Source organism: Carica papaya, chromosome 2 (assembly GCF_054855325.1).
Source record: "Carica papaya isolate Zhongbai chromosome 2, ASM5485532v1, whole genome shotgun sequence".
Lineage (NCBI taxonomy): Eukaryota > Viridiplantae > Streptophyta > Magnoliopsida > Brassicales > Caricaceae > Carica > Carica papaya.
The window spans coordinates 5747064-5774295 of NC_142310.1; the positions used below are offsets into that span (position 1 = coordinate 5747064).

Genomic DNA, 27232 nt, shown 5'->3' on the forward strand with positions numbered 1-27232 from the left:
TTAATTAATTTATGCATTTTTATAAATAAGATACATATAAGTTTTAAAAAAATTCAATATATATATATAAATAAAATATTTTAATATCCCAAATAGATCAATGATAATCTTATTTTAATTGAAAAAACCAAAAAATATGGAGTTCTGTTCTGTCATGGAAAAATAACATGTTGTAACTGCAGAAAAGAACAGACCACAAAAAGTGAAATGAAGACCAAATTACAAAAATATAATAATACAAAGTCTAGGTATTCATCATGTTTATAACAAGGCAGGCTATGGGTGTAAACAGCTACAAAGGAAAATTTGACTAAGAATTTAAGATAATATGTCGGCTTCAAAAGTTAGGGCAGACATAGCCAGACAACAGCTCAGTCCATTGACTAAACAGAAACCTATAATTAATAAGGTTACTAAACTTGGTTCTTATTTATGCCAGTGGAAGCTGGCAGTGTTCCTTTATCAAAAAGTTGTATTCTGCATCTGAACATGATTATGAAAAACCGGCTTTCAGTTACCTTCATACTTGGGATCAGCCACCACATAATGATAAGCGATCACCAAGACAAATATGAAAATGCCAAGAAAATTGGCCAGAAATCCAAGCGTCTCGTCGTCAATCATCTGCAGGAGCAAAAAAAAAAAAAAGAATTCAAATATCGCATTCACATACTAAACAAAAAACAACAAAATTAACAGCCTAACTTCCACACAGGGCAGCAGAAAGTTCAATTATGACAAAGGAACATTCTGTAGGCAACAGATTCCGGATAACATAATGCTTTGCAGTAAGTTCAGAACAAGATGCAATGAGTAAAGCATACTCAATTTCCCAACAAAAAAAAAGGGGTTCAGTGAAGAGCTGAAATTAAACGAATCTCTAACCATTTAAACTCAAGTTTGATAAATTTGACAAATAATTTGTTTAAAACCACAACTAATTTATATTTAATATTTTTACAAACATTCAACAAATACAAATAAAACATAATCATAATCATCCCTAGAACATAAAATCTGGTGTTTAAAACCACAACTAATTTATATTTAATATTTTTACAAACATTCAACAAATACAAATAAAACATAATCATCCCTAAAACATAAAATCTGGTGTAAGCACCAAATGATACAATGCATCATGTGCACTGGGAGAAAACTGGAGCCATTTGGCAGACAAAGACTAAGCACGTTCATTGTCACCATATTTAATATCTTCAGCCTACATCTATTAGAGGCAAAATCTACTCATCATGTTCATGATAAATAGCACCACTAAAGCAAGAGGTAATTCCTCTACCAAGCAAATTCTAATTTCCTTCATTAATGAAAAGGTACATAATTCGCAAATATACATCAATGATATAATGAAAAGTACATACGTAAAGTACTTATACCAAAAACAATCAAATCACAAACTAGAAGAAACAACAAAGAATACCATACAAAACTAAGGTCTCTGTGCAGGGATATTAGGCTGCATACCACATTGCAGCAGGCCCGAAACAGAGAAAGGGCAACTCCACAGTAAGCCAAAACCAAAATTATCACCTATAACTAAGCTACATTAACTAACCAGCACTAGCTTAGAAACTCATCCCTGGTGCCCTTAATCAAAGTGACAGAAAAGTTCTTGAATCCTCAGAAAAAAGAAGACAGAAGAATGATGAATGATAACTTGTATCTCTTAATTTTTCTAATCAAATGTGTATAATCTTAAAAAAATAAGGACAAACAGGGGGGATAAATAGATACCATGATCCCCGACCTCAAGAGTTGAAATTGAGAACTTGAGAATCTGAGATCAAGATGAAGCTGTGACGGTGCAACGGTGTCGGGATGAGAAGAGGAGATGTATGAGGAAACCAAATGGAGATACAGATGTTTCAGAAAGAAACAGTTATGAGGTGTAGCAATTTGGGAGAAGGATGAAGGTGTTGACTGTTGAGCTTAGGTGTGTGGCTACAAGAAGATTGAAGGGAGCCTGATGAAGACAGAAAAGTTATGAAACCCTAATCTAAAATACTTACATTTATATTTTATAATAAAATAAATTAAAATTCTATAAATGCTTGCTATATAATTATGTAATATAATATTAATGTAAAATAATTATGAATTTTAAAATATAACATATATTATTTATTTTAATAAATGGTAAATTGCCAAAAAATGGCTAATCTTTTTTTTTTGAGATAAAAAGAATGTGTATTAAGTATATAGCACCAAGTGGATGCCACCAATGTACAAAATATTTACATCTCAGTTAGAACATCAATGACCTTTTCAAAATCATGCCACCCATATAAGTTGTGCCCCAAAATTAGACACAAAAACATGTATACCTATCTCTTATTCTTATTATATCCCTCACACATTCTTCAAACGCATTTATTTAATGTCATAATCGACAAAAATATAACTGCATTTTGGGATTATACAAAGAAGTGACTTTAAGATATTTAATTGTTTAAAGAGTTAAAGGTGATAATATTTTACGTTAATGACCTTGTACCTTTCATTTATTTTTCGATTGATAAATACACTTCTTTTTTGAAATGTGATAAATAGACTTCTTAAGAAATCCAACACTTGGTTTCCCTATCCAGCAACTAACGGTTAAGAACTCCTAGCAGCCAGGTTCATATATGCTCTCTCTAGCAATCAATAAAATCTCCTACCAACCTTCGCTTAAAAAAGTACAGAATAACAAATAGTGGGATTCTTTATTCATTGGAAAAGCCCTCTTCCATCCACCTGATAAATGTTCAACTGATTTATACTCAAGCATACTCGTGCAAGTACACAGACTGTTTTTCAAACTCCATGTAATGCTTTCTGAAGTTGATGTTAAACCACATTTTTATGCTCCATCCATGAGAAGCAATAAAGGCAACAAAAAAGCAGAAATACAATCCAAACAAGGAACATAGAAAAAATTCAAGTGTGAACTGGACTGAAGCTGCCAGCAAGGTAGTCTTATAAAATCGTTTTGAAGAGAGAATAGAGATGAAGAAACTCAGTAAACAAATAAAATCATGATCATACTTCACACTTTCTTAAAAACTACGGATGAATACAAATTGGCAAGTCAGCAAATCGAGGAAGTTTAGTACAGCAACAAATTAAGGAATGAATGAAGATGCTAGCACAAAAAAACGTATGGCAGAAGTTCTTGAACAACACAGTAAAAAGAAAGTGAGACAAATACAATGTCAAGATTGAGCTACATGACAGCAGGTAACAGCAGAATAAAAAAGTTCGGGGGAGGCACTGAAGAAATTAAGTCATTGGTGATAGGAAACTAAATGAAGAGCAGCAACAGTCACAACCTAAAAAGATTCAAACAACCAAAGCAAGCATATCATAGAGGCAAACAAGAAACTCATGAGAGTTGAAGCGCTGAAGATATTAAGCCAGTTGCAGTACTTGTAACTACAATATTTATATTTTGGTAAATTCCCCAAACTTATTTGTTAAATAATTAACTTGCTTAAATCATTATAACTCCAATGTGTTATTTATCCAAGAACATTAGGGCTAGATGAATATAATGCAAGAGTAGACTTCGGAATAATTTGAAAATGATCCCCAAAATGCTAAAAGAAGACATAAAGATCATGGTGAACACAGAGACGCACATATAAAGACTAAACTCTCAACCATCTCCCAAAAGGAAAGGAGAGACTAAATCTCGAAGAAGGTTGCACTATCATGTTCTGTTTAAAAAAAAGAATTTCCGACATAGTAATGAATCAAAAAGCTTTGCTATCTGAACATCTGGATCATGCATGAATAACTTTTTACTAATGATAAGGCTAACAACACACAGATGATGGTGTGGAATTGGAAAGCAGGAAGAAATCCTTAAGGATATCAATTATTAATTACTAACCACTTGCTTGAGTGTTTGTTGATGTGTGTGTGTGCATGTTTTGTTTGTGATAAAATACAGTAGACCACCAATTTATGCTGATCGTGGTTCTTGTTTTCCTTTCTGATTTGGGTTGTTAGTTCTTGTTTAGTTTGACAATTAGATTTTGTCAAATTTGCACAAGAACGAAAAACAAGAGCCCATGGATCAAGACAAAGATGATTCCATGGAAGGCATCATTAATCCAATTATATCTTGAATATCAATTGTATGTGACACAAAGTGATTATCAAAACCAGTTCGAAGAAATGATAAGTAATGATGTTATCAACAGTGGTTGAGCTATGTCCTCATTAGGGTCTTGGAGCTCAATATAAATGGGGTTAAATTGTAGCCCGCTTTCAAAGAGAAGAAGACTGGGGATTGAGGAAAAACGAAGGAGAAAAGAGACACTAAAGAAAAGAAGAAGAATTAGAGGTATAGTGAGTGAAGAGGAGGGAGAAAATGAAAAAAGAAAAATGAAAGGAGAGGCAGTATGGCTATAACATAACCTCCAGTGAACTGATAGCGGTTACCATGTTTGAAGAAGGAAAAAGAGAGACACTAGGATCAGAGAAATAAGGAAAAACTTAGCTGCTTGAAGGGTAAATTTTTAATTTTATTAAGCTATTGACTCTGCATACAGTGAACTGAAGTGCCTAGTATAAATATACCAGAGTAACAATTTACATAATGTTACTTTAACTCATGAATAGGACAAATTTTTTTTTTTAAATAAGTGAATGGATCACAGATGGAGATCAAAGTGAAGGAGGAGTAATTTAAGACTTGAATGGCCTGGAAAAATCTATCTCAATCTGTATGGACCAATTTAAGACCAAAAAAATAAAATAAACTACTTGATCATTTCAATTAAATAGCAGAGCTTTACCAAAAACCCTGAACACTGCAGTGCTTGAGGTGGTGCAGCATGCACCTGTTTGTATGGACAAGTTCTCAACATATAAAGCTACTGTGAGCAAGATTTTAAGATCTCTAAGAAGAGAAATAAGCTTTAGGCATTATGAACAAAAGGAAATGCTGTAGCTTATTTTAATGGATCACTTTACCTGCTTATATATGAAGCAGAAGCTGCTCTATGCAAAAGTAAAAATATCAAACTACTCTCAATTTTAATGTGCATTAAAGAGGAGCACTCCATTCACTTGTACAGTTTATAACGCTTTTGAAAGAGAAAGGGGATAACATGAGATAGAGATACCACATTATAGTCACGTGCTACTAGACTGACAGTATAACCCTTGGGATTATTGAAGTGAACCTAAAAGTAGTTAATTATGAAAAAACAAGGGTTGAAACCATAAGGAGAGAAGTCCTTCTGATTATCTTACATTCTATTTTGTCTGCTACATATTTTAACGCAATCTTCAAACCAAGTGAAGCAGATAAACCCACAAGCATTATTACTAGGAAAGTCAAACGTACGACGGTACAAAAACTTCGTTTTCCACATAAATCAAGTAAAACCATTTCTGCAAAGAAACAAAAAGAAAAACAATATAGAAACAAACAAAATGGCAGGAAGAGGAGAAGAGGAAAACAAAAGAACCACTGCGATCGCAGTGGGATTCGAACCCACGACCTTTAGATCCGGAGTCTAACGCGATATCCACTCCGCTATGCGATCACATTTGCTACGCCATAGAAACTTAAAAATTTCTTCAGAAACTATAGAAAACCTAACAGATCAAGGAATGGAAAGCTCGAGGCATCGCATCAATGAAAGAAAACTCGCAAACAAATGAACAATCACAGAAAATCCAATAAAAATAAAAGAAAACCCAACAGACATCTAATCCACTATCATTTCCACAAATCAAAAATCCTACAAGAAATATGAACAACTATATCCCAGAAAATCCAACATAAAGAAGAGGAAACCCACAGAGATTAACTAAAATATCTTGTTTACAATTCGAATATTCTAACGAAAAAACACATTGAAACTGTACACTCTACTCGGGTAGGGCAAGTTACGCTGCTAAAGGGAGAGATAGACAGAGGCACGAAAAATCGAAAAAGAGATCGTCCAGGAGCATACCTTTATGGGAATCAGAAAAACGCCAAAGCAGATCTCTAGTAAGAAAAGACGCCGGCCGCTGCAGTAAGAGCCTCTGCTTTCAGTTAAACGGCCTGGTGCGTGACACTTATATTCAAAATAATAATGACGCAAGAAAAAAAAAGGGGTTTTATTATCAATACAATTTATTATAAAATAAAGAAGTAACAATGTGGTCGCTAGGATCGAACCCGGATCCCCACGGTCACTATGTCGAAACCAATAGTTTTTTCGTTTTTTTTTTTTTTTTTTTATATACGTTATTTTACTCTTGAAAATAATTTAGATTTACTTACACAATTTTATCTCCATCTTCTATATATTTAGTAGAAGATAATTATTCATCAATAGATTATAATAATACAAATTAATCGATATTAAATTACAACATTTGATTTGAGAAATAAGTTGAAATAAGTTATAAAATAATTACTTTCTCAAGAAAAAGTTATAAATAATTACAAAAACCATAATTTTTTTACTTGTCTAAAAAGATATGTATATATTAATTACACATATATACTATTATATGATTATTAAATAAAATACTATTTAGTTTAATAAAATTTTACATATTTATGTAATTTTTATTTCATATTAATTTAATTTTATAAAATTATAAAATAGTAGGTAAATTTTTCTTAAAAGTTATTAATAAATCAAAACTATTTTATAATCTTTTCTTTATGTTCGTATTTTAAAATTAAAGAAAATTTGTTAATTATAAATTTTTTAAATGTCAAGCAATATCATAAAAGTGAATTATTACTCACTAAATCTTCAAATATCAAATACTACTATAACTATAAATTCATAAGTATATTTAAAATTTTAAAATAAAAAATAATAATTATATATAATATTTTAGAATAAACCAAAGGTGGTTTTATTTTTTCAGGCTATACATAATCATCTTTTGAGCCCTTGGAGGTCAATGGTGATAGAATATGATAAATGCAAATTTTTTCATAATACCCACTAACTTATCCATCTTTATATTCGTTTCATATAGGAACACAATATCTACGTTATATTTATTTATAAGGGCTCAAGTCTTTAAAATACGAAATAATGATTTAGTCCTCTAAACTTCACTATAAGTATATCCATTGTGCTCATAAAAGCACTAAGAGGTAAATGAAACAAAAGAACAGTATTTAATATGAAAAAGTAAAACAAATTTTGTTTGTATGATTTTTGTTAGGCCCATTCTCTTTTTTACTATTTTATGAGTTTCAAGATTTTCAATGTCCGACAATCTTTTGTTTTTAATTGACTTATGTTAATATTCTATATACTTGATATCTCGTGACTCATATTTTATAATGCCTCTAATAGATAATTTATTTTTTTTAATATTTTCAAAAAAAAAATTTCTCTAGAGTAGTGGAGCTCTTCCCTAAATTTATACATTTAAAAGAATTATTAGATTTATTAATTGTATCGAGAAACTTACTTAATTTTAAATGGCTCTTAGTTAATTAAATTATTGAATTAAATCGTACTTAATTTAATCGCTAACTTTTCAATGATTAGCTACATTTGTGATTATGCCAATCTTCGTATACGATTCATAAGGTTTAAGCCGGAGCCTTATTGGGAAATTAACAAAGGATGCTTTATTTTAAAAATAATTATTCTTACCATGATCTAATTACCACAATAAAAGCATAAATAGGAGATAAGTTTGTATTTAAACCACACCCAATGCTTAAGGTTGCAAGGTTTGGCAAGAAAAAAGATTGGAGAATAATAAATAGATCACCAACATTTATTAAGACTTTAACTTTGATATAATCTACCCAACTATCCTCATTTTTCACAAACCCAATCTCTATCACCTCTTATATTTTGCTTACTATAACATAAATATATATATATTTTTTTTGTTGAACATACTCAACTCGAGACTTCAAATATTTTAATCTATATAATAAATTTATTAAATTTTATGCTCGGGGTATATATATTTTTAATTTTATTTCTATCAGTCCCATGACCAAATAAACATATAACTTAATTATATGCGTATATATTATCTATAGATTTAATTTACCGATGAGTGATATTTAAGAAAGAGAGTAATATGGGATTGGATCCGACGCAGCAGATAATGCTGATCCCCAGACCCATCATAGACTTCGCTATCCGACGTGGCAAATAAATGGCTAATAAATATTCTGTTTACATATTAATATTTATCCTCTGCTCTAAAGACCACCCATACTCCAAGCTCTCCACCAATCCACTAGGACCACTACCATTTCCAAGTTCAAATTACACGTGGTGACGTATAATTCGTTGAAAATTACACTTTACTATGTTACTAACCGCACCAGAACCAAATCTATGGAGGACCTAAAACGGTGAACCACCGGTAGAATTTGATTTTTTACTAGATGACGTGGCATGCTCTTATTGAAATACGGATTCAGAAACTCCTGATTTCGCGGGTCCTCTCCTCCCATTTATTTCTAAAACCACGACGTTAACATAGTATATAAGCCCATAATCTTACGGGTCTACAACGTACAGGATCGTTGATCATTTCCCTATAATCTTTGTCTCGTATAAGTTTGAAGAGGGTACGGAAAAGAGACTGCCTGGGTTTGTTTTTGCTTTCTTTCTGTTTTGGATTTTGAAAATGTAGCAGTATTATTGCTAGTTATCTTACTAGGAGTCGTGGCTTTTGAAGGTGGACGAAGTGGGTCTGTTTTGGTTTTTTTTTTTGGTTGTTTAAGTTTATGTGATTGTGAGACATTCAGATCTGAAATGGAGAGTTGTGTGATGTCTACTTTCTTTTCTGTGAAGCTATCGTTACTGTGTGTGGCGTTGCTTTTCTTGTTTCTGAAGATTTCTCTCTGTCAGTTGGTGTGAGTTTGATAGTACTGTTTTTGCTTCCGTTTTGGTCAATGGAGGTATGGGATTGGATCCCAATTCCATATTTTCAGAGCTCTATATAATGTTTGGATATTCAACGATGTGTATACATTTCAGAATTGGGTTAGTTTCTGTTATGCTCAAATGATGCGTTTTTTAATGAGTCTCTTATGGGATTAGCATTTGGGTTTTTGGTTTTATTTATTTGATTTAATTGTACCAGTTTGTGTAATCTCTTTTGGGTTTCCAATGATTTGGTGGTAAATTATGGTTTTGATTGTTTTGGGTTCAGGAATTAAAGAAAAGATCTCAAGAAATGGCCAAGGAAAACGGAACCGCAAAGCCCCCTCCAACACCATCTCCTCTGAGATTTTCTAAATATTTTCAGGTACTTAAATATATTTAAAGTTTGGATACATTTGCTCAAATTTTATTATGCTATCATTACTTACTGGCTGTTGCTAAGCAGTTCAACGTCATTTTGTGAATGGATGAGATAGTGGTAAATAGTAAGTTACATAATCTGGATTGTTTTAGGAAATTATGAGGTTTTGAGATTAATTTTTTATTTCTCAGAAAAGAAAAGGAAATAGTGATTTTTGATGTATGAGAATTTGAAGTGAGATCAATTGTAACTTTTGACTGGCTTTGCTCAAAATGATAAAAATCAGATTTAAAATTCTTGTATCGTTATGACTGTATTAATTTTGTGATTCATTAGGACTGGTTTTCCCTCTAGTAATGTAAACTATATTGGTGCAGTCTAACATGAGAATTCTTATTACTGGAGGTGCTGGATTCATTGGTTCCCATCTAGTGGACAGGTTGATGGAAAATGAAAAGAATGAGGTGAGCACTACGGAGAGTAAACTGATCATAGTTCTTCGGTCTAAAATGTGCCTCATGGACTTCTTTGAATCGGACTTTTCTTTTTTTACTTCCAGGTGATTGTTGCTGATAATTATTTCACTGGCTCAAAAGAGAACCTGCAAAAATGGATTGGTCATCCAAGATTTGAACTTATCCGCCATGGTATTTTCTTTATTTACAGATTTGAAACAAATACATCATGATTCTTTGACATCCACAAATATTTACTTTGTTAGCATCCAGATGCCTATCTACTTTGCCTTATATTTCCTCGCCTCTTAATCTTTTGTCCCTTCTGTTTTCATGCAGATGTCACGGAGACATTACTAGTTGAGGTGGATCAGATTTATCATCTTGCTTGCCCTGCCTCTCCAATCTTCTACAAATATAACCCTGTAAAGGTATCCACATCTTTGATTAACATCATTTGAAGAATATTCAAAGTCATGTTCAGCGAATGGTAACCAAGATATCATTGGGATATTTTTCTCAATGTAAAGGGAAAATGGCTGTTTGATGTGGCTTCCTTCTGCTTCTTCTCCATTCCCTCCTTTTACGTTTGTTTCCCTCATTATTTCTAATATTGAGCAATTAGTTGTATCTGATTTCTGAACTTGTTATACTTCTTGACAGACAATTAAGACGAATGTCATTGGTACCTTGAATATGCTGGGACTTGCCAAGCGAGTTGGAGCAAGGTTTAAGATCATGACTTAATGTTGATAAATCTATTTATGATTGTCTTCTTGTATTTCTCATGGGCTGATATGGTTTTCAGGATCTTGCTCACATCAACATCTGAGGTGTATGGAGATCCACTTGAGCATCCCCAGAAAGAGAGTTACTGGGGGAATGTTAATCCAATTGGTATGTTTGCTCCAAAAATAATCTATTGCTTACTTTCAGTAACTAGGAAAGTGAGGGATATGTGCTAGAAAAATACATTGAATTATGGAATTTAGAAAAGTATATGTAGTTCTAATCAACTTTGCTCCTATAATGTTATAAATTTCACTAGTGAAATGAGGAGCATCAATCTCTTCAACTTGTGCAATGCCTATTAAATTCAACAAACTTCATATGTAAATTATAAATTGACTTGTTATATAAAATATTACAGGAGTTAGGAGCTGCTATGATGAGGGAAAGCGAGTGGCTGAAACATTGATGTTTGATTACCATAGGCAGCATGGAATAGGTAAGAAAGCCAGGGTCTAAACCTTTGCTTCCCACTGTATGAACTCCTACAGCTATTAATTTAGCATATGCATATTTTCCTATAAAAAACTTTTTTCTGTCTGAATATATTGATATAATAACAGAAATTCGAATTGCCCGTATCTTCAACACCTATGGACCCCGCATGAATATTGATGATGGTCGTGTTGTCAGTAATTTCATTGCCCAAGCTATCCGGTAAGCTCTATCAAAACATCGCCTAGAACATCGAATTCAGCTGCCAAAATTCTACAACCCCCACCTTCCTTATATTTTGATTGTGGCCTTCCTTTCTTTTATTTCTTGATTATCCCATCACTTGTGCCCTTAATTTCTGCAGTGGGGAATCTTTGACGGTACAGGCACCTGGAACACAAACCCGGAGTTTCTGTTATGTTTCTGATATGGTATTCAAGAGCTTCTTGTGTGGCTGGTTCTCTTGTGCTGACATACTTACTGGTTCTTAACTTTGCCATCTAAATGTTTAAGGTTGATGGTCTTATTCGGCTAATGGAGGGAAACGACACTGGGCCAATTAACATTGGGAATCCAGGTCATTACACAGTTGTGGGCTCATAATTAGAATTTGTTTCCAGCTACCAAGAATTAATCTGAGCTTTTCATTGCAGGTGAATTTACAATGACTGAACTTGCAGAGAATGTTAAAGAGGTCAGATATTCATGCATCTAGCTTCTGTATGCTACAAATATGATCTAGAATTTTATCATTCTTCATTTCTTTCCGATAGAATCTCTCCGGCAGAAATAATTAGATTCCATCACATGTGCATGTCTGAAACTGAAAAGCTTGATCCCCTTGGTTGCAGCTTATAAATCCTGATGTGAAGATTACAATGGTGGAAAACACTCCAGATGATCCTCGACAGAGGAAGCCAGTTATTTCAAAGGCAAAGGAGGTTCTGGGATGGGAACCAAAGGTCAAACTGCGAGATGGCCTTGCTCTCATGGAGGAAGATTTTCGGAGGAGGCTTGGTATTCCAAAGAAGAACTAAACTTTCATCACAGTTCCACAGAAAAAATGCTTGATATCAAAGCTTACATGGACGATGACAACATCTCTCCGATATCATATGCTATTAGTTACAATAAATGTCCTAGGCTTGTATTCTGTAACAGTAAAGAATACAGGAAGATATCATTTTTAAATGTATTTTGTTTGAAAACACAAAACTGAAGCTTCTTTCGGTAGCACAATTCTTTGATTATCTTCACTTTTTGGTCTCTTTGGAAGAAATGCAGATTCCTTAGTTTGAATGAGGAATTTATTTATCAATCAAATCATCTAGCATCTGTAACACCGTGGAAACATTTTCCCACTTGAATTGGATGGATTCAAGCAAAACAAATTACTCCAAAACTTTCAGAGCAATATATGACAAAATCAGGGTAGTCAAACCAAATTAGAGAATTGTGGTGAACTGAGTGATGCCGGCTTGTGTTTTTGCACTCAACGCAAGACTCGGATTGTTGTTTTAAAAGATCTAGATGATAGATGAAGGAATTCAAAATCAACATATGAGATGAGGAGAGTTCATGTTCTTTCTGATCCACCTAAAACTAAAACATATGTCAAAACTAGGAAGATCACAATCTCCTCTCTCTCGAGAAAGAAGAATACTCGCAACCTAATTCTAAAGAAATTAAACTCTGGACCTAATTTATAAGAGAAGTCTTACTAGCTTGAACTGTTAGATTTTTTTTTCAAGGCTGTAATTGGATCAGACAATTTCAAAGCAATTACAATTTTTCACACACCGGCAACACTGTCAACTAAAAAGCAAAAAGGGCCAAGTTGCTATAAGAAAACATCAATTTGGATTGATATATTATTAGTTACAATGTTTCCAAGTTGCTATATGAAAAACTTAATTTAGGGTTCTAAATTGAGCGATTATATAGACAGAATATTTAGCTTCCAACAAATTCCGTTTAAAATTGGATTCTTAAGCTTCTTGAGCCTGAGGTATTCTCTCCTTGTTTTTAACAACCTTCTTGGCTACTACTCCATCAGCTTCTGTTTCTGCTCCTTGTTCAATCCTTGCAAACACTGGTTTGGGTGGAGCCATGACCTGACCACCCTTTAGCCCACCCCACCTTGTCTCGCTCTGCAGTTTAAATAAGAACAGCGAAGTCAACGAACAATTACTTGAAAATCAGGAAGGTATAAGGTAAATATAGATTCAAGATTCAAAAAAGGCAAGGGAAAGAGACCCAGGCTGCAGCGTTAAACTGGTCCTTCGTGTAGCCTAGCTGTGAATATATTCGCCATGATAAGCCAGGGGTGACTGGAGACAAAGCTATCGCAATAATCCTCACTGCTTCCAGTATAATAACAAGATCCTGCCCAAAACCAAAAAAGAGAATGATCTTAGAAATAACAGGGCATGTGGGACTACTACTTGACAGACAATTTTTTGTTACACAATCATGATCAAGAACATCTCTTCTATGCTTATGAGCAACAAGTTTTTCCCTAGCCCCAGGCTTCCATGAACAAGGTAATAGATGGTAAGTGCAGTGGATTTGGAATTGATGATTGACTGGGAAAAGAATATTTTTCAAATTTTAGTTATAGTAAATTACATATATATATATATATATATATCAAATAGAATGAACAAAGATTTTTAATAAAAAAAAAACCTTTGCTGCGGCTTCAGAAGCATCACCCCCTTTCTTAAAAAGAGACCATGGTGCATGCTCATCCATGTACGTATTGCCAGCATTACCAATCTCAAGTACAGCCTCACAAGCAGATGATACTGAGAGGTTTTCATATTGGACACGAGCTTTTTCCACCTATAGAAATACAAGGAAAAAAGAAAAAATATCATCTTCCATAAGATGCCATTAGCTGTTGAGTGCAAAAAGAACCAAAAGAAAAGAGTAGATTGGGAGAGGGAAGGAAATAAATTGATCTCAAATGCCTACAAATGCCTAAAAACGATGAAAAATATTTACCAGAGGAGATTCTATTCATTCGAGTCAGCTAAGTTGTAAGTAGGATATTGACAATTGGAAACATCAGAATTTCTCAGCTAATTTACCAAAACATTCAACAGTGAATTTGCAAAATGTGTCAAGACCACAATTACATTTAGGAATAAATGATAATTAATAGAACTTCCACAATCATCAGTACATTTCTAGTATTATAAGCATATCTGTGGAAAATTGAGGTCTCATGGCCAGTAAAAGGGTGAAAGTGCTTATCCAAATAATTGAGAAAAATTACATTTTTATGTAAATTCATTCAACTAATGTCTGGTTCAATGATCAGGACAGGAAAGAGTAGACTAATTTATCTAAGATCTACGTACCCAAAGCACACATATGGCAACAGAAATGTCATTGAAATCTTACCAGCTTCTCCACAGTAACTCTGAAAGGATTTCCTTCAGCTGCACTTGCTGAATCAACGACCAAGGTTGATTGGCAGTTCTTCTTAAGAAGCCCAAGAGTACGGTTAAGAAGATTTCCTGCATAGAAATAAGTTAACATTGCATGTGTCCATAGAATCAGTAACTATCCACCCAAAACTTTAGTAAATCATACCTATTGTATTAGCAAGGTGTGCATTGACAATGTTAATAAAACGATCTTCTGAATAATCCCCATCATTTCCAAATTCCACCTCCCTGAGGAAGAAATACCTGACTGCATCAGGCCCAAATTTATGAACCAATTCATTTGGTTCAAGTGTATTACCAAGTGATTTCCCCATCTTCATGCCATCCTATAATTTTCAAAATAAAAATCAATGTTGCAGGAAATAAAATTAGGTATATATGAGGAAAGAAAAAATGAAACGATCTATTTATTTGCTTGACCATAGCCAAACTGAATTTGCAGGCATTAAGAAAAGATTCCTATTCACAAAGTTGTAGTTGCATATCATATAGTCATATATATGAGAAACAACTACTCAAAATGTGCTAACAATTTTATTTTAGAGATTGACTTTTACATCCTGATAAGGCAATTTTTAACCTGGGACCTAATGTAACCCTATGGTTGACCTATTTGCACCAAGCATAGGAAAAGAAACTAGATTTGTTCTTTTTTGATCGCTTTGCTGACTATAGGGATCATCAGAATGCCCTATGACATGTAAATATTGTAAAAATATGAACATGCAGCAACATAGAACTGAATCAATTTTACCATTTAGAACTCACATCAAGTAAACTCTTATGTTCTTCCCATTCAGATCATGATAAATTCAATTACTTCAATTTCAAACCCCCTACAATTGAATTCTACAAAGAATAACTAGCATATGTTCTGTATATGTCAAGGTTATGATAAGAATATAGAAATGGTTTTAACATTACTAATAGGATCCTTTGGCAATGTTGAATGTCTACTGTCTACAATTATAATCAGAATATACTGCATAAACCAGAAATATTTACTTTCTCTCTGTTACCTTTCCTCATTAAGATGTAAATCCTTGATTGCCCTTAATTTTGTAACTATATATGTTCATTTTCATGTATAGATAACTAGTATATATATATTTCTAGATAACCACATGCATATACTGAAAAATCTTTCTCTCCTCTGTTTTCAACATGGTATAGATGCTAAACCTATGATCACTACCCATTCTCAATAAGAGACCTCTTCTAACAGTGAGCACGATGGACCCACAGGGCCTTGCACTATTTGAAATGGGTTTAGACTTTGATCATCCCCCTTTCCTAAGGTGCAAATGCAATCAAACTCGTATCACGTGTTTTATCAGATCAGTGGTCCCTGAAGAGAGAAAAATAAATCTGGAAAGGTCTCACATCTGAACTCGGTAACAGACCCAATCAACTCAGGCTCTCTCTTCTCTGTGTGACAGAATTGATTCAGCCACCCACATCTGAACTCAGTGACAGACATGATTGAGCTCCTTCATCTCTATATTGAGCACATTATATTCAGGTGTTGGTTGCGCATCTGCCTTGTTTTAGACAGAGAAAGTCACATGTTTATGGAGGGAGATAATTGCTTGTTAAGCCTATCTGTCAACAAAGAGAACTGACCTTTCTTCGATCAGTGATTGTGGTTGTGGCAAGTTTTATTGGTGAGTAAAAATAGCTGACTTGAGTTCTTGTAGAGAGAGAGAAGTTAAAACTGTTGTGTGACTAAGAGAGAGAGAGAGAGAAGTCAAGCTGTTAGTGACCGATTATTGCTGTTTCTTCTTTTGTAATAGGTGCTTGTGGAGAAAGAGAAAGGAAAACAGGGAAAGGATTGGCTATAGTCAACTGCAAGGCTCTATGTGTTGGTGTAGGGTCATGACTCTCTTATCTCTTCTAGTACCCAAGTATGGTTAAAGAATCTGTATCCTGTAATCAACAAGTTACCCAATTGCATATATAATTCTAAAAACGTCTTATTCTAGAATGTTTAAAAATTGCAATTCAGAATTGCTTGTCTTGGATGTGAGCAAGTTTGTAAGACACACATGACCCCCTTATCTATGGTTATTAATAAGTCATATTTCTTGCATGATTATTCACTTTGATATTCATCCTACTTTGGAGTGTTCATTTCCTGGTCTAGATTGAAAAACCCAATCGTTTGGGACCAAATAATGTCAGTTCGGTCCTCAGTTTAGTAATAGTAAATCCATGACATACAGCCTAGTACGGTCCAGTTTTCAGTCTGGACCACTGAATACCAAAAAACTTTTAAAACTCTTATTAATAAGAGTCATGTTTCTTGCATGATTATTCACTTTGATATTCGTCCTACTTTGGAGTGTTCATTTCCTGGTCTAGATTGAAAAACCCAATTGTTTGGGACCAAATAATGTCGGTTCGGTCCTCAGTTTAGTAATAGTAGATCCATGACATACAGCCTAGTACTGTCCAGTTTTCAGTCTGGACCACTGAATACCAAAAAACTCTTAAAACTCAAATTTTGAAAATAAATAAACAAATAAATAAATAAACTACTAAAAACTGAGTAATTACTTAGTTATAGATAGTTTGTCAATATTATTAATTTGGGAACATTTATGATCCCAACTGATAGATCTAGTTATGAGACGATTAATATGAAAATCTGCATAAAGTTTCGAGTGTTCTGAGTTCTCCGACCTCTACCTACTCTGGAGTAAAGTCGGATTTGTTAAGAGAGAACTCAAAGATTTGAGTAAATAAGTACTCAACAACTCTACTAATTTCCTTCCATACTTTTCATAGACCAGAAATAGGAATTTATACAGCAGAAATTACAAAAACAGTTTTCTGTTCTTGGCTAAAAACAGTTACTGCTAGAACTGTCTAGAAACTGCTAAAACTTGTCAACAAAAACTGTTACCCTGCTTATGAAAAAACTTCCACAACTTTCATATCTTATCTTCCTAGACTTGGTCAACTTTAACAACTAGTTGATGAAATTTATTCCCATATACAACCCATATAAAACCTATCCAATATTCATGAACACATAAAAACAACCCTAATTACCTAAAATAGAATTAACTAATTCCGAACCATTTGTGCTTAGGATCCCCAACAGCATGAGAATGACTTGAGGTTATCTGCTGCATGTTAAAGACAAAGTCTTTTTTTTATTTTAAGTTATTCAACAAAAATGGTTTGAACACAATTTGATGTAAAAGTCAAAATCTTTCATGCTGACAATGGAACAAAATACATTGATGATGTCTTTCCTGGGCATCTTGACATCACGATAGTGAACAAGACCAGCTATGTCAATTAGAGCTCAAAATGGGATTGCTAAAGAAAGAACAGGTGTTTATTAGAAGTTGCCAGAATTCTCATATTCCCTATGAATGTTCCACAACCTTATTTGTGGGGGCGGGGTGGGGTGCAATCATAACAGTGGCCCGTGTTACCAATTGTATCTTGCCGTAAACACTGGGTTTAAAAATCTCTTGGAAGTTTTGTTGGGGACAAATATCATCCCTCTTGAGGGTGTGTTTTTGTTGTGTTCATAAGATAAGGCTTAGAAAGTTAGAATCTTAGGCTCTAAGTGTGTCTCTATTGGGTATTTTGTTCTGCGAAAAAGTTATAAATGCCATAATCCTCTCACTACAAGAACACTTATTAGTATGGATATCATCTTTTAGGAATTTGAATCATATTTCTCTTTCTTCCAGTTACCTCTTCAAGGGGAGACTGAATAAAACAAAGATGTAAGTTTTTTTCCTGAAAATACAATATGAACTATATCCAAGAGCACCGAGAAGTGCAACACAAGTATTTATAGAGCTATCTAAATATCTATTATGTCCCAAGATCCTCACCAGAATAAAATGGATGACCCATGATCAAAAGGTTAGTCTTGGTTATAATTAAATCTATAAAAATTAGACTCAGCACCCTCAAAAACCCTTTAGTTCCTCTCGTTCCAGCTGGAAATTCCTTCAACATTGGCAGAAGAGCAGTTAGATATTGCTTTTGACAAAAACCGTAAGTGAATTATATGAACTTTTCTCTCTCAAGCATTGAGTTCACTTATAACCATTCTTGACTCTGCCACTAGTGATAAGGATGACAGCACAAACAATCTAAATTGTGGTAGACAATATGAGGACGACTTGATAACTTATTCCTACAAACACAAGGTTCCTAAAGAACCACTTGGTTAGTTCAATACTACTCCTGATTCTCACTCTAATACTGATGATTTTAACTTCCGCAACTAGGAGATCTACGTCGGTTATTGCACATTTGTAGAAGGTAATTTGGTAACTTGGAAGAGTTAAAAGCAGCTGACAGTGGCCAAGTTTAGTGCAAAGGCTGAATACAGATGAATGGCACAGGGTGCACGTGAATTACTTTGGTATCTTAAACATATACCATGTGAATTCTGGAGATCAGCAACCTGATGTCTTCAATAAAGACAGTAAACAATTATACGGACTGATTTGCAAGATCGGCAAGTGAAATATCTGTACAGCATCTTGAGTGGGAGAATTGCTTATTTACCACTATAGTCAAAATACACTTTCATAAAACCAGAAATCTTTACTTTCCTTTTCCATATCTTTTCTGCATTAAGATGAAATTGATTATTTGCTTCTATCTTTCAAAACCATGTAAAATTACTTCCATATATAAGTAACTAGTATATATATACACAAAGAGAATCATAAGAATATAGTGAAAAATTTCTCTCCTCTGTTTTTAATAGACTTGATTTTTCAAAGTACTAACATACTTCAAAATTGAACTATATTGTAAGTTAGGTCATGCTTAAATACCTTTGTCAAAAATCCATGGCCAAACACCATCTTAGGAAGGCCTAATCCAGCAGACATGAGCATAGCCGGCCAATAGACAGCATGAAAACGTAAAATATCCTGCAGAATAATAAGAATAAGCAAAGAAAAGAGCCATTCAAGAAAAACACACACCTTTATTAACATTTTCGTCTTGCTTATCCACCTATGAACTCTAAAAAGTGGTCTACCTCATACATTAACTTCCAATGTTTTTATGTAAATTTATAGCTAACAAGAGCCAATATCGGTTATGACAATGAAGTATGGGTCTGTTCATTACCTAGCGTTTATACACTCAGGCATGCCAACATAAGCAAAAGGTAACTAGTATTTACAATAAGCACCATTGGGTTCTAACAAAATATTTTAGCACAAATTACAGGAATTGAGTTTAGTTAATGCAGAACAAGAAGATATTATTTTAGAACAAATTTTTAATTAATTTTTTTTTATTTTGCAATAGTTGTTCTTATTCCGTATTTTTAAGTCATTAGTTGTTTAGCTTTATTTGGATATTATAATATTTCAGTTCCCTGTTTAGGTACATTAAGTATTATTGTTCGTTGCAAAGACATTGATTACAAGTAATTTTTTTTATTTTGCAATAGTTGTTCTTATTCCGTATTTTTAAGTCATTAGTTGTTTAGCTTTATTTGGATATTATAATATTTCAGTTCCCTGTTTAGGTACATTAAGTATCATAGGAATTAACTTTTTCTTTTATAATTGTTCATATTCTTTGTAATCAATGTCTTTGCAACGACCAATGAAACCAACAAAGATAATAAACAATAATAAATTGAGAATTTCTTTGTTAAGGTTTTATTCCCTGTTATTTCTGTCCTTGTTCTTTTAATTATTCTTCTGTCTAATCTGTCTCGTTCAGTCGTCTCCTCTCTATATTTCTCTTTACCTTGATCTCTAATTTACTCTAGCCTATCTTTATTTCTCTGTTTCTCACCTAAATTTTCTCCATTTCTAAGCTTTTTACAGGACATGTTAGTTTAACCACTTTGCCCTGCATCACTATATATAATTTGGAAAGATCTCAAATGGAATGAATTAGACTTCATCACAAGGATTTTCCAAAGAATCAACTTTGAGGACCATGTCCCAGGTTATAATTTTGAATGATGCATTTGAGCGAATCATCAAATAGAACCCAACAGAGTAAAAAGCAACCAAGCATTTTGCTATATCATGATGTCATTTTTGTTTCTTTAACTTAGGGAAACAGTCCTTTAGGAATATTAGAGTAGTACTGTACCTTGCCAATCAAGTGCAGTGAGGCTGGCCACCCAGAAGAAATGGCACTCTCTAAATTGTGTGGCTCCTTATCCTCTAATAGAGCTGATATATAACTGTTTCAAGCAAACACAGGAAAAAAAAACATGGATATAATTATTTGCAGAAATTTTGTTAAGCCATCTTAGTAATGTGGTAACAAATGAACCAGGAAGATACATACATATTCAACAATCAGCTGCTAAATTCTGGTAAGTAATATGGCCGTTGCATGCAGCGATTAAGAGAAAAAGACAGTATCCTAACCATAAATTAAACACATCATGCTGTATCAAGCTTAGACATGGAACTATATGGTTCAAATAGTGCATAAAGAAGTATACCCTAGTAAAGCATCAAACCAAACATATATGGTTTGCTTATCATCATTAGGAACTGGAATACCCCAATCCACCGAAGCTCGGGAAATGGAAAAGTCTCTCAAGCCACTCTTGATCCAACTTTGCACCTAAATGAAACAGCTAATTAGGAGAAACGGGTTTTTGGATAAAATGATAGTCAAAGGAAATTATAACTGAATACTAACAACATATTCAAATGACTTAAATTGCTCAAAAGACAATAGAATTAGATTTTGTATGGCCCCTCAGGTTACAACCAAAAACTGGACTTTTTTTGGAAATAAAAAGAAAAACTGGACTTATAATGAGCATATACAGACAGCAAAAACCTCAGCTTGAGAATATTACAACAGTGTATTAGATGAAACTGTAGCAATCACAGCAATAGTACTGAAGAAGAGAACTCTTCAAATAACAATTTTTTGATTTTGACAATGAGTTAGGAGAGTTTACCAATTCATTTCACCTTCATTGGTAGGTATCAAGTTTGTTATTAGACACTACCTACAATTATATACAAGAAACTTAAAGTTACCTAAATTGACAGCTGACCTGAAAGATAGTAATGCTCATTCCAAATAATATATAGACAGTCTTAACAAAATCATATTTGGAGATTAAAAGAATATTAAACTACCATTAGGAAAAGAATAAAATATAATCAATGAGATGAAAGAATTCAGCAATGTCTCACCTCATTGAAACGAAAAGATGGCTGCACAAAACCAGGATTTTGTACCAAAGTTTCTTCCAGTGATTGTTGATACTTTGACAAAGCAAAGAAATAATTATCTTCTTTTCGCAAAACGCATGGCATTCGATGAACAGGGCAACAACTATTATCAAGCAGCTCTTTCTCATCCTGCAGTATATAGAATTCATGAAGCTCATGCTTTGCCCCAGTGAGTAACAGAAAGGGATCTGTCTAAACTTTTTCAAAGAATTAAGGAAATACACACAAACTTAAAGATGAGTACGCAGCATATAACCTTTTATGTTGAATTGAAAAACAACATTAACAGAGATGCTAAAGCTATAACTCTAAACATATATTACTTAAGTTAAGGTCACTATTAAAGACGACGAACAAAAGAAAATCACCCTACTTATCATAACAAAAGCATTATTACAAACATGTGTTAATCATAGGTCTCAGGCAGAAGAAGCAAAGAAGAGACAGCCTCACCTTATACTCCTCACAGTTAACACAGTAAAGTCCTTCATAGTCAGACCGGTAGATGTCACCACTGGCAAGGACCCTTGAATAGAATTCCTTTACAATTGCTTCATGCTTTGGGTCAGTTGTTCGAATGAACTTGTCATAAGCAATATCTAACTGAAATCAACATTAAAAGGAAGATAAACTAAAATTTTAATAAGAACAGAAACTAGAACATTCAAAACGTAATTGCTCAGATAAGAGAACAAATCAATGTGGTAAGAATAAACTACATCTTTCCAAAGCGTCCTGTAAGCTTGAGATACTACATCGCAGTGTTGCTCAGGACTGGCCCCACAAGCAGCAGCAGCAGTAGCTATCTTCTCCCCATGCTCATCTGTACCTGTAACAAATATAACTTTCTTGCCTAAGAGCCTCTGCACCAAAAGAAATAAAGGGGAAAAAAAAACTTAAATAAATAAATGAGCTAAAAACTAACACACTGGCATTTTTTCTTGAAATGAATCAACTCAATTGATTAAGAATTTTTTATGATGAGAATCAACTAAATTGAATAAGAAACGCCAACCAAAATTTTCTAACGTCAATTTCACTTTTGAGACAAACTTAAACATTCAATTTCCTTTTTGAAGATCAATAAGGATTAGGATTACAGGACAACCATGAAACCAAAACTTAATGCAAACAAAATTATAACCCCAATAGATAAATTCTATTAATCCATCAAGAGAAAGACAAAGAATCCATCAAACAAACAAAAAAGAAAAGCACACATTAAAACCAGGATCTAATTAAGAATACCTGGAAGCGAGCAATGGCATCAGCAGCAATGGTAGTGTAGGCACTGCCCATGTGGGGAGGAGCATTTACATAATACAATGGAGTAGTGAGGACAAAAGGATCGCCAACTGCACTTCCATGGAGATTATCGGTCCCGTCATTATCCCCGGTGCTCCTGCAAGTGCAGTACACGGCTCGTTTTGGATAGAACGAAGAAGATGAAGATGAAAGCAGAAAACTTTGAGGGAAACTGAGGCGATTCTTGAAGTGGGTTGCTCGGAAACTAGATGAATTATGCAGAGGGTTTAACAACCAGAGGCTATTCTGTATCGAATAGTTTATCCTCGCAGCCATATTCTGCAACGATTGAAGATATTGCCTACTCTTCCTCTAATCTCCTCCGTTTTCCAATAATAAACGAGAATGCTGCACATTTTAAAAAAAAATTAAAAACAAATTACAATATAATGTTTAAAATTACCATAATACCCCCAATTCTATTAACAAAATGTTGGACAGAAGGGTAATTTTAATGACAACACTGCATATAAAAACATTAGTTTTAGGGTTTCAGTTTTATTTCTCCATAGCAGCAACCGCCGCATTTCTGCGTTCTCCTCCTCTCTTGCGATCTCTTGCGATCTAAGGTACCGAGTAGTCTCCATTCTTATCTCTTTATTATCTTGATACCACCTGCCCATGGTCCTACACCTGTTTATTTTACAAAGAAATTACTCCGAACTCTAGCAAATTTTATTTATCGTGTCACAAAAACAGAGTCAAAAAGATTTTTTGTTCGTTGTAACAAAACCCAATTGGAAAGAAGAAAGCCGTATCAAAATATTGTTAAGTGCTCGTAATGTCTATCCACGTTTTTGTTATGGTTTTCTGCTTTGTTGGAAAAGGTGTTTCTTATTCTTTCAAAGATGATAATGCATCTCCGCTCCTCTATCTGATTATTCGGCTTCTAATCCATGATTGAATTTGTAGTTGTGTGGATATATGTGGTCATTGAGGGCTACATGGACTGATCTATTGCTAGCAAATCTTAATGTTTTTAACTTGGGTCAAAATTTGTCAGGCACAAAATGGATTCTCAAATTAAGCATGCTGTGGTGGTGAAAGTCATGGGTAGGACAGGATCTCGAGGTCAGGTGACTCAGGTGAGAGTCAAGTTCTTGGATGATCAGAATCGATTCATCATGAGAAACGTCAAGGGACCAGTCAGAGAGGGTGATGTTCTCACCCTTCTCGAGTCTGAGAGGGAAGCTAGGAGGTTGCGCTGATGGGGTTCTTTTTGCTGTTAATGTATGCTATTAATTCTGGTTTTGTTTGCTGCTGTTTTTCGAGTCTTGTTAGTTAATGCCTTGAGGATTTCTTTGTTTAGACTCGATAGTAACATTGAGATTATATCAATTGGATATTTAAACGTATGGCTTTGGTCATATTTCATTTTTCCCCCATTAGTTTCTTTCTGCAATTTCCATGCCTCAAATTGTGGTATCAGATTTATAGATTCAACATTTAAATGGAATGTGCACTTTTTTTTCTCCATTTGATTGCAGTTATATTAACTTCTTATCTGTTAACCAAGAAAGTGTATAACCAAAAACCATATATGAGCTTTTACATTTTAAAGGGAGACGAGCAAGTCCAGAGCATAATAAAATGTGTGGATATAAAAGAAATATATTATATGAAAGCTTTTACGTCCTTTTGAATTTTAGTAAATTATAAAATTTTAATGGATGATATTTTAGAAATATGATAAAATTATATTTGTTTTAATTTATAATTGTTACTGTATTTGATTAGTAAATTTGAGTTGAATTTTAAAATTACTAAATTTAATTTAATTATGTATAGTAATTATTTATTTAAATATAAATGTAATTATATTGATAAATAATTTTTTTTTTATTACATATTTCTTATAGAATATTTATTATTATGCATAACAAGTAGTGATAAATGAATAATCTAATTAAAAATATAATTTTATTATCTTAACATACAAATAAAAATATGTTAACAATATATATTAATATATAATTATTTAAATATTAAAAAAAATTATTATTCTCATGATATTATTATATAATTAATGTAATTATTATATATTAATTAAATATCATTAAAATTTATTTAAATATAATTTTAATGACTTGTGTCTTTGTGTGCGCTTGTGTATGTATATACCTTATATATTGAATGAACTATCTATTACATTTTAAATTAATTTGAATACGATAGAACAAATAGAAGTTCAAAAAAGTAAACACCAAGTACCGAAAATTAGTTAAAATTTTTGTATCTCGTATGAAAATCATGAGTTAAGATCTTAGTGAGAAGATAAAATTATGAGTATAATCTCAAAATTCTTGATTTATCGGAATATATTGCTGAAATGTTAAAAAAAAAATTAGTTAAAATATTTATAATGTACTAAAAATCTTGATCTAATTTTTTTTTTAATCTTACAATAAATATATAAGAGACAAAATAAACAGAGTAATTATCAACTCGTTTGATTTGATTCGACTCAATCCAACTCTATTAACAACATCAATAGCGAGCACAGTCGAACTCATTTTGGTATTGATGTAGATCAATTAGTTTTTTTTTTTTTTAATCTACTTGAAATCTAATTAAATTTACTTTAGTATAAGCATTATAAAATAATAAAAAATATAAAATTTTATTGATAATAAATAATAAAAAAATTTAACAAAAAAATATCAAAATAGCAATACAAATTAAAAATAATTAAAATACTAACAAAATAAATTAAATTTTAATTAAAAAAAAAAAAAGGAAATCACGACAAAGTCTTGTTTATAAGGATCAAAGAGGCAAACTCAAACTTGATCAACCATGAGCCAATAACAACAGACAAAACTTTACTGTCTTTTCTAATAAATTTAGATATACTCTATTCATAATAGTAAATAAAATAACGAGTTAATGAATTAATATAATACTTCATAAAATATAATATTTTTTTATCAAAAGTTTAAAAGTGGAGTTGACATATATATATATATATATATGTGTATATATATATACATGAAAATAAATCAAATGAGCTACTCCAAAACCTATTCGGTATAGGTATTGTACATGAACATTTACAACCGTTTTAGAAGAAAAGGTTGAACAAGAAATCAATGGGAATAATGTAACAACCCAACTCGAGAGAAATAAATATAACTCATCTGCTTTTTAGAAATAGAAAAAGTCAAAACGATGTCGTTTTGAAAAATTCAAAAAACGACGCTATTTTGATGTGAAGAAAGGAAAAATAGAATGAAGTGAAAACGACGTCGTTTTCAAAGCATCAAAATGACGCAGTTTTAGTGATAGAAAAAAAAAATTAAGGCCGTTGAAATAGATGAAGAAGCAGCCAGGACCTGCACACCGAAGAAGAAGGAAGAAAAAGTGTGCAGGGCTCTATGTCCTCCCGCCTATTAAAGGAAAAAATTAGAGGAAATCAGGAAGAAGGAAGAGAAACATAGTCAAACTAGTCGAAAGAGAGAGAATGAGTCGAGAAGAGAGAGAAAGCAAAGAGAGAGAGAGATGGAGGAAACAGATCAAATCGACAATGAGGCGGGTTTGGTGCATGCGGCATGTGGTACGACAAGAGGCCCATAACCAGAAGGCCGGAGAGAGTGAAAGCACGACGGGGTGTAGAGAAGAATGTGAATTGCGGCAACGGCTAGGTGCAGTTCCACGCATCCCCACATTTCTCCGGTGCATTTTGCCATGGGCGAGCCAAATCTACGTGTGCAGCTCGTTCTATGATGATTTCCAATAGAAGCATGGTGGCACGTGCTGGTTCTGGTGGTCGCGCGTGAGGTGGCAGGTGGCACTCCGGCGAGCAGCGTGTGGTGAACCAGGAGCACACGGGTGGTGGCACGTGGCGACTCCGGTGAGCGGGATCACGAGCCTAGGGTAAAACTATTTTTTGTTGGGTTCTTTAAAAAAATATCTCATCGTTTAATACACGTGTTATGTATTTGTAAACGAAAAAATTAACCAAGTGGCAGTGAAGATTTAAAGGAGGCCGTAGACCTGAACCAGTAGGAATCTTGACACACTTTTCCTAATCAAACTTTACGTAAGAGATTGAGTTAATCTCATTTAGAGGCCTTCATATTTTTATGAAACTTTGTTTTTCATTAAAATGAATTGTTCACAAACTTTATAAACTGTTTAAGTTTTCTACCATAAGTTATGCGAACTCATTATATGTGCGTGTGTACAATTGTATATGATTGGAAACCTGCATGATGTTATGTATGACGTATGTTTATGTATTCATATTGTTACTTATTTATATATGCAGATTCATGCATGCTAATTATTAAGCTATAGGTGTGTGTGATACATATATATA

The 27232-nt window shown here is 33.2% G+C and overlaps 4 protein-coding genes and 1 non-coding gene across 8 annotated transcripts; 2 read left to right on the forward strand and 3 right to left on the reverse strand.

Annotated features, from left to right (window-relative positions):
- Positions 1–203: 203 nt before the first annotated feature.
- LOC110823925 (Oligosaccaryltransferase) lies at positions 204–6107 on the reverse strand. Its single transcript, XM_022054427.2, has 2 exons — positions 5976–6107; positions 204–624 (listed from the first exon to the last, which is right to left on the reverse strand). The coding sequence occupies exon 2, from the start codon at positions 622–624 to the stop codon at positions 511–513; it is 114 nt and encodes a 37-aa protein (XP_021910119.1). The 5' UTR covers positions 5976–6107; the 3' UTR covers positions 204–510.
- On the reverse strand, positions 5489–5561 carry TRNAR-CCG (transfer RNA arginine (anticodon CCG)). Its single transcript has one exon. It is a non-coding gene; the product is annotated as a tRNA-Arg (tRNA).
- A 2329-nt stretch (positions 6108–8436) lies between the features above and the next one.
- LOC110824250 (UDP-glucuronic acid decarboxylase 6-like) lies at positions 8437–12236 on the forward strand. Of its 4 annotated transcripts, none has more exons than XM_022054826.2 (13): positions 8437–8578; positions 9166–9261; positions 9636–9722; positions 9818–9905; positions 10053–10144; positions 10377–10441; positions 10522–10610; positions 10864–10941; positions 11066–11159; positions 11302–11368; positions 11451–11514; positions 11591–11631; positions 11789–12236. In XM_022054826.2, the coding sequence occupies exons 2-13, from the start codon at positions 9190–9192 to the stop codon at positions 11972–11974; spliced, it is 1023 nt and encodes a 340-aa protein (XP_021910518.1). In that variant the 5' UTR covers positions 8437–8578; positions 9166–9189; the 3' UTR covers positions 11975–12236. The 4 variants fall into 4 exon arrangements, with proteins under 4 accessions (XP_021910518.1, XP_021910517.1, XP_088069061.1 ...); XM_022054825.2 differs by having other exon boundaries at positions 8450–8600; XM_088212935.1 differs by lacking the exon at positions 8437–8578 and adding an exon at positions 8665–8688.
- Positions 12237–12778: 542 nt separating this feature from the next.
- On the reverse strand, positions 12779–23278 carry LOC110824161 (methionine--tRNA ligase, chloroplastic/mitochondrial-like). The gene is made up of 12 exons (XM_022054721.2): positions 22858–23278; positions 22329–22472; positions 22063–22212; positions 21571–21738; positions 20859–20983; positions 20498–20591; positions 19210–19308; positions 14538–14718; positions 14346–14461; positions 13626–13781; positions 13194–13322; positions 12779–13087 (listed from the first exon to the last, which is right to left on the reverse strand). Exons 1-12 carry the CDS (start codon positions 23188–23190, stop codon positions 12926–12928), a joined length of 1857 nt encoding a protein of 618 aa, XP_021910413.2. The 5' UTR covers positions 23191–23278; the 3' UTR covers positions 12779–12925.
- Positions 23279–23375: 97 nt separating this feature from the next.
- Positions 23376–24281, forward strand: LOC110824129 (small ribosomal subunit protein eS28x). The gene is made up of 2 exons (XM_022054680.2): positions 23376–23483; positions 23918–24281. The coding sequence occupies exon 2, from the start codon at positions 23925–23927 to the stop codon at positions 24120–24122; it is 198 nt and encodes a 65-aa protein (XP_021910372.1). The 5' UTR covers positions 23376–23483; positions 23918–23924; the 3' UTR covers positions 24123–24281.
- The last annotated feature ends 2951 nt before the right edge of the window (positions 24282–27232 follow it).

Coding starts and splice junctions, on each gene's coding strand:
- LOC110823925 (XM_022054427.2), bottom strand. CDS start 624: ATGATTGACGACGAGACGCTTGGATTTCTGGCCAATTTTCTTGGCATT.
- LOC110824250 (XM_022054826.2), top strand. CDS start 9,190: ATGGCCAAGGAAAACGGAACCGCAAAGCCCCCTCCAACACCATCTCCT. Junction 9,906..10,052: donor ATTTGAACTTATCCGCCATG/GTATTTTCTTTA, acceptor GTTTTCATGCAG/ATGTCACGGAGACATTACTA. Junction 11,160..11,301: donor TTCATTGCCCAAGCTATCCG/GTAAGCTCTATC, acceptor TAATTTCTGCAG/TGGGGAATCTTTGACGGTAC.
- LOC110824161 (XM_022054721.2), bottom strand. CDS start 23,190: ATGGCTGCGAGGATAAACTATTCGATACAGAATAGCCTCTGGTTGTTA. Junction 20,592..20,858: donor TGGTTTGATGCTTTACTAGG/GTATACTTCTTT, acceptor TGCTTGAAACAG/TTATATATCAGCTCTATTAG. Junction 14,719..19,209: donor GCCATGGATTTTTGACAAAG/GTATTTAAGCAT, acceptor TGAAAATTATAG/GATGGCATGAAGATGGGGAA.
- LOC110824129 (XM_022054680.2), top strand. CDS start 23,925: ATGGATTCTCAAATTAAGCATGCTGTGGTGGTGAAAGTCATGGGTAGG.